This window comes from Vigna angularis, chromosome 2 (genome assembly GCF_016808095.1).
Source record: "Vigna angularis cultivar LongXiaoDou No.4 chromosome 2, ASM1680809v1, whole genome shotgun sequence".
NCBI lineage: Eukaryota > Viridiplantae > Streptophyta > Magnoliopsida > Fabales > Fabaceae > Vigna > Vigna angularis.
Genome location: NC_068971.1, coordinates 8731425 through 8738628, shown reverse-complemented (window position 1 = coordinate 8738628; position 7204 = coordinate 8731425). Strand labels below are relative to the sequence as shown.

The following is a 7204-nucleotide window of genomic DNA, read 5'->3' as shown; positions in this document are numbered from 1 at the left end:
CTCCAATTACTATGAGGTTGACCATGCAACACTATAAAGAGGAATTTTATCTTGATCAAGAACTATTGTAGTCAAGGTCTTATTCAGGAAATCCATATGAATCATAGTTATGAGCAAAACAAGTTCTCTTTTCTGATAAAATTTAAAAGTCTAATAGATATGAATTTTTGGCAGTGCAATCCAATAATTGTAGTATACTTTTTAAGGATATAATATTTATATATTTGAAAGTGAAAGTCCAGAAATGTGTCCTATATTATATGAGCAGTGATACCTTGTCAAATTAACTTTTTCCATATTATATAGAAGTTGTAGAAAACGTTGACAACAGAGCAGGTGAACTCACCTCTTAAAAACTGGTGTTAAATTTCAAAAAGCTCACAGATTTCTTGTAACAACCATGGCAGCAGCAACAAGGTACACGTTTCTTCAAGTCTCGTAATGGTGCCCATTTGGCACCATATATTATGTGGTGCCCAAATTTTAATCAATCATAGAATAACAAAGAATTAAAAGTGGTTATTTTCCATAATTTTGATGGATCGATTTATGTTACAGGTACGCAGTTGTCACAGGAGCAAACAAAGGGATAGGATTTGGGATTTGCAAGCAATTGGTTTCTAATGGTGTCACTGTGGTGCTAACAGCTAGGGATGAAAAAAGGGGTACTGAAGCTGTTGAAAAACTGAAGGAGTTTGGTGTATCTGACCAAGTGGTGTTTCATCAGCTTGATGTGACTGACCCTAAAAGCATTGAATCCCTTGCAAATTTCATCAAAACACATTTTGGGAAACTTGATATCCTGGTATGATTGAGTTTTAGCATCGTATTAAGAAGAGAAAGACAATTTCTTTTTGTTCATGCTAGTTTCTAGTAGGACAAAAACTGTGTATTTTTCTTTGTCCCAATAATAATTATGTTGTTTAGATCAGGTGAGCATCCAAATCCTCATTTTTGGAAGTTCGTTGTGCTTCATGACTTCATCCATGTTCATATTCATAATTGTTTGAAACTTATAGTTAACAAGCACTTGTCCTGCACCAACTCTTAGATCAGTTGGATCTTACTGTTCTTGTGTGTGTTCTCTTGTATAGTTAATTTTTCTTCCCTTTATCATACACACACCTATATGGAAATTGGAATGAATGCTGATTAATGTTTGAATTCTGATTAGGTGAATAATGCAGGAATAAGTGGAACTAATGTTGACCATGATGCTTTAGCTGCTACACGGGTATGTATTCCTAATTATATAGAATATTTCCTTCGTCTTCTAACCTGACAGCTGAAAGTTTACTAGGAAATGTTAATATATAGAAATTTGAGTGAAGGCTTAAGTTAGGACATAACTTTTCTGTTGATCTAGTTTGTGAATGGTTTTCTGGAATGTATTGTCTGCGGTTTTTTATTTTGCATAGACGATAGGGCTAAATCCTACATTACTGGGTTATAAAAGGAGACAAATTTTTGCACAAACTAACATTTGTTATCATAGGATCAATAATGGTTGAGCTTTTAATCATGATGATGGGCATAATCTAACGTATGTTTCCAAAGTACAACATATACTCACTCTTAGAATTTGGAATTGGACCCCAAAGCTAGCTTAAGAGCTGAGGGTTGTTCTCAATTTATATACTTTAATTTGATTGTTACTAGCTAACATGAGATTTTCAACATTCCTCTCATACTAAAAAACGAGATGTTTTGAATGTGAAATTTGCAAATGAAACATCTACAAGTGGTCCTATAATGACCAATAATATAGGTGGCCTAATAGGCTCACCAACAAAAGTTTAAATAAACTTTCACACCATCTTAAAATTTGTAGCTCAGTAATTTTTCTTTGGTCAATGGTATTGTTTCATCTATGTTTCTATGTCATGTCTCCTATAAACATTTCTTTCTCCAAGAAATAACTAGGCTTAACATTTTCGGTATATTCAAATTTCTTTGGATAGAACTCTATCTTTTTTCTTGCAAAGGTATATTCTTGAAAAAGACATTAATTACAGAGAGGCCTGGTTGTTTTATTTGAAGATGTCTGCCCTTATTTGCTGCAAGGAAAGAGGCTAACTTTCTTCTCTTTGACTACAGGAAAAAGTTGACAGTGTTAATTGGAGAAAATTTGCATATGAAACTTATGAATCTACAGAAGCAAGCATTAGAACAAATTACTATGGAGCCAAATTAATGTGTGAAGCATTTATTCCCCTCATAGAATTGTCAGACTCACCAAGGATTGTTAATGTCTCCTCCACCATGGGGAAGTTGGAGGTATATGTGACTAATATGCATGAAATTGTTACTGTGTCTGGAATCACAATCTGATAGCCAACTTTTGCTATGTACTGTTTCTTCAATCATTGTGATGTATCTGATACTGTTGGTCATGCAGAGAATACGAAATGAATGGGCTAGAGGAATCCTAAGTGATGTTGAAAGCTTAACAGAAGAAAAAGTGGATGAAGTTCTGAAAAGGTTTCTAAATGATTTTAAAGAGGGTTCATTAGAAACCAATGGGTGGCCACCTGAGCTTTCTGCATATATAGTCTCAAAAGCTGCTTTGACTGCCTACACAAGGGTTCTTGCCAAGAAGTACCCATCTTTCTGCATCAATGCTGTTTGCCCTGGCTTTGTGAAAACAGATCTCAACTTCAATATTGGCTATCTTGGAGTTGATGAAGGTGCTGAAAGTGTAGTAAGGTTGGCTCTACTACCTAATGGAGGTCCTTCTGGTCTCTTCTTTTCTCGAAGTGAAGTTGCATCAGTTTATGGAAGACTTTAATCATCTTTACTGCAAGCCAATATATGGCTTACTTACCTATCTGTATGCTTATAAATTTTGTTTTTCATTAGCTTAGACTATTTTCTTAAAGGCCAGTTAAAAAACATTTTAAAACCCTAGTATTTAACGTTTTAATGTTTATTACATTTAATCACTTACACCGTTGATTAAATTTCACCTTAATACTTTTTAATATTCTTTAAAATTCATCCATTTTTAATATATTTTTTTTACATTATTACACCATTTTTTAACCATTGCATGAATTAACATAATGAAAGTATGATACGTTTTAAAAAAAAGTACGATGTTCTTACTTTATTCTAAATTTGATTTTAAATGTAAGGATTGAATATATTTTTTTGTCCTTTATCAAAAATTGGAATTGATTATGTTCAAACTTTAATTATTTTTTGTTGAATGACACTCTAGCTGTGATTTGAATGTAGCGACAAGATATGGCAGGTTTTGTTTTAGAGAGGAAGAAGAAAGATTCCCATGCGCGAGGGAGAAGATGACGCTGGCAACACCAATAACATTATCGGTCACAATGATAGTGGGTGGGTGATGGTGGAACGTGCAATGAAGATACGTGGTTCGAGATGAGATGTGAAAATGGAGATGATGATGGTCAAGAATGTAGTCATTATTAGGGATGGACAAAATTCATCATCATCCCCATACCTAAATTCAATCAGTACGAAACTTTTGTCTCGTTTATATCGTTACTCGACAAGGTAATACATTCGTGCCTCTATCCATACATTTTTTTTATTGTTTTAATATTAAATAATTCATTTTTATAAAATAATAAGAAGTTCTTGTAAAAACAATAATATTATCAAATATTCAACATCAAAATAATATATTTTTATTTCTATAATATCAAAATAATATAATCAAATATTTAGAAAAAAATATATAATTATATACATGGTATCAAATAAATTTTCACAACAACCAAAACAGTTATTAAATTTACAATTGTTAACGAAACAAAAAGTTGAAAAAATTTAAAAGTATTTTAAAAAATTACAAAAATAAAATAGATATTCAAATTTAAAAATACTTTAAATGTTTCCTTACTTTCATTTTTAAATTTTAACAAAATCTCATTTTTATATACTAATAAAAATTATAATACAAATTATTGAAAGAACAAATATTAAACTAATAATAATTAAAATTTAGCACATAATTTTATCTTTTAATATGTTGAATGATGATAAACAATATTCATAATAATAATATTAAATTATTATATTATAATAAATAATTTTTTTTACAATTATAGTGATGGAATTACATTTATGATAATGAATTAGAAAATAAAAAGAATTATATAAAAGAATATCAAAACTGTATTGAATGAAATCGTAAAAAAAAATATAATTAAAAGTTTGATAAGATGAAAAAATATCTTAAAATTTTAAGAAAACTTTACATGTCAAACTAGTTAAAATGTTAAGAGATAATAAAAATTGTTTTAACAAAACAAAAAGAGCTCTTCAAAAGAAAACAAATTAAGAATAATAGAATAAAAAGATAAAATTTTTATATTATCTGAATTTAGAATTTGTTATTCAACACTTAAATTAAATTGAAAATTAAACATTCTTATGAGAAAAAATAAGCAATAAATAAAAATATTAAAAAAATAGTGAAATATTTAAATATAAAACAAGAGACTAGAAATAATATATACCCAAAAAGGTTTTATGTATAAATTAATATATAATTTAAAATACTTTTTGATATATTTTAATATATTTTATAGATTTAGTACTCTAAAAAATGTTATACATCTATATGGCATCCCAAAACATTTTTTCATAACTGATTTTTAATTATGTCTTGATTATCATAGTTCTTTTTAGTAATTACATCTCTCCATTTTTTATTAAATTATGATAAAGTAGTTTTTAGTCTTAATTTTTTTAAATATATATATTAATCAAAAACAAAGAGGAGCTACCCATGAAGATGAAAACATGACAATATGATTGCCCATCGCATAACAATGCAATGTGTGAGAACTTGAAAAATCTGAATTAGAAAGCTGATAGGGTATTAAGTTAATGAAACCAAAATTTCTTTCTTAAAAACACATTTTAGAACATCCCGGTTCATTAGTCAAGCCTTACTCTCTCTTTCTAGAACTCAGTTCTTCCAAGTTCTCTACCAAATCTCTTCACTAAGTCGTTTGATTTCCGATCAGGTGGTGCCCTAGTACCTGCGGCGTAGAGGGCTCTGTTTTAAACCGATCACTTTCTCCATTCTTCATTCCAACAGGTAAGTAGTTTCCTTTCCTCCTCCTCCGCTGTTTTAGAACCTAGAACATGCAGTTCTATTGGTTGCATGTATCTTGTGTTCCCTTTTCCCACTCTCTGCTAAATCTTGAGCTCTATGAGCCGTTTTCGTCACCAATATGGTGGTTGTAGGGTGTTGTCTAGGTTCTTGCTGAGTTCGGCACTGTTGAGTCGTTTTTTGTGAGCTAGGTTGCTCAACTCTAAGGTAAGAGGAGCTAGAAATACTTCTTTATAATTAGTTGCATGTATGTGTATATACTGAGATATGTATTATTTCTGCTGCTTGGTTTGCATGTTAAGTTTTGAGTAGATGGAATGATATGTATTGGAATGTGCATCTATGAATCTGTGAACTGATGCTTGTGAATTGATTGGGATGTGATTTTGAACTGAAATTGAGTATTTTAGATGAAGGAATATACTGTGAGAGCTTAGGTGTATGTTGAGGGAATTTGATAGTGTTTAAGGTTATTTTAGAAGAAGTGGGATAGTGAATTTGAGAGTTAGTGGTCTAAGGATCTTGTGGTCTGTTGGGGCAGTCTTAGCAAGTGTATTGTGACTTCTTAGAGTCACCAAAGTGGTCCAAATCAGTGCAAATTGGTGGAATGGGGTTTGGGATCTTCAAGTTATGGAAATTGATGTTGAGGAGTAAAAGTTGAGTGTAATCCCTTTAGAAGTGTAGTAAGAAGGATTAGGAACATCTAGATAAGTCTAATTAGGTGTAAAACATGAATTAAGGGTGTTAGAAATTGGAGAAATGGCCTAGAAATGGTAAGGGATGGTGTGAGTGCATGATTCTACAGAATTTGCGTTCTGCAGATGATGCAGAGTCGCTATGCGAGCTGTCTCGCATAGGGAATCCCTGTAGAGAGTGCTCACTGTTTGGGTCATTCGTTGTGCGAGCTGGTGCGCTGTGCGAATGACTGGAGGGTGCTGCTCTCTGTCTGGTGATTTGCATAGCGAATCTAGTCACTGTGCGACTGGTGGTTGCTTGGGAAAATGCTAGTTTAATTCGAATAGCGAATTTGGGGCGCTATGCGAGGGTTTAGGGTCTAATAATGTGTAGCAGAATTTTCAATTTAGAATAACGCACAGACTTGGTGCGCTGAGCGAATGGACTTTAGCTGAGCGCACAGGCTTGGTGCGCTGAGCGAATGTGAGTGAGTAAAACTCACTGTTTTTGTTATTCGCATAGCGAGTTTGGTGCGCTGAGCGACTTGCCTAGAACCTGTTTTTATTCTTTTTATTCCTGTTTTCTGATAACCTTGAACTATGTTTTGATTATTAGAATGGTGTAGAAGTATCTATGATAGTGTATGATCAGTGAGGTTATATGTTTGGATTCAATATGATAGTATTATGGTACTTGGTTGTTCATGTCTTGAGTTAAGTTTCAAAGTGACAGTATGGTTGATGGACGTAATTCCATGGATCTCAAAGGGAGGTTACATGGTGGTGCCCTATGTTATTGGACGTAATTCCATGATCTTCAAGGAGAATATCCATGGTGGTGCCCTTGGTGTGTTTTAGAATGATTTGCATGGAAGCTCAGTCTTGGGGGTTATCCTGAAACTACAATGGTCAATCATTCTTAGGTAGAGAGGATTGAACCATGTCGTGAGTAGTAGCAGGAGGTCCTAGTCTTGGGTGCTTCCAGTATGGTCCAAGGTGAGTGATAACGGACTAACCTTGTGAGTGTGGTAGGGTGAAACCCATTGGCAATGACTTTGCAAAGCAGTAGAAGCCACCACGAGAGCATGACCCGCCATAGCTCGGCAATCATTCTAAGTCCGGACGAGTCAAGTTTAAAAGTGTAACAAGTTGTATTAAGTGACTATGTATATGTGAATTAAATTGCATGTTGTGTGTGACTGTTATAATATGATTTTTGTATATCTAGCTCACCTTTCTGCTTGTGTTTGTCTTTTGTTTGTGTTGTGTTTTCTGTTGCAATGATCATCCATTTGGATGTGAGCAGAGGTAGATGAGGTGCTTCTGGAGCAGGCCTTGGAGGGAGATGACACCGCTGATTAGCCTAGTTAGGATCCATAAGCGTTTTGTGTATTTGGAAATACTCTTATGTGTTAAAAGTTTTAAATTGTAGCCA

The 7204-nt window shown here is 33.0% G+C and overlaps 1 protein-coding gene across 2 annotated transcripts; it reads left to right on the top strand.

Moving 5' to 3' along the window:
- Positions 1-286: 286 nt before the first annotated feature.
- Positions 287-7204, top strand: LOC108328876 ((+)-neomenthol dehydrogenase). 2 transcript variants are annotated; one of them, XM_017562760.2, is made up of 8 exons: positions 287-417; positions 559-805; positions 1175-1234; positions 2098-2277; positions 2399-2706; positions 3238-3525; positions 5007-5302; positions 7076-7204. In XM_017562760.2, exons 1-6 carry the CDS (start codon positions 401-403, stop codon positions 3263-3265), a joined length of 840 nt encoding a protein of 279 aa, XP_017418249.1. In that variant the 5' UTR covers positions 287-400; the 3' UTR covers positions 3266-3525; positions 5007-5302; positions 7076-7204. The 2 variants fall into 2 exon arrangements, with proteins under 2 accessions (XP_017418249.1, XP_017418248.1); XM_017562759.2 differs by lacking the exons at positions 3238-3525; positions 5007-5302; positions 7076-7204 and having other exon boundaries at positions 2399-2910.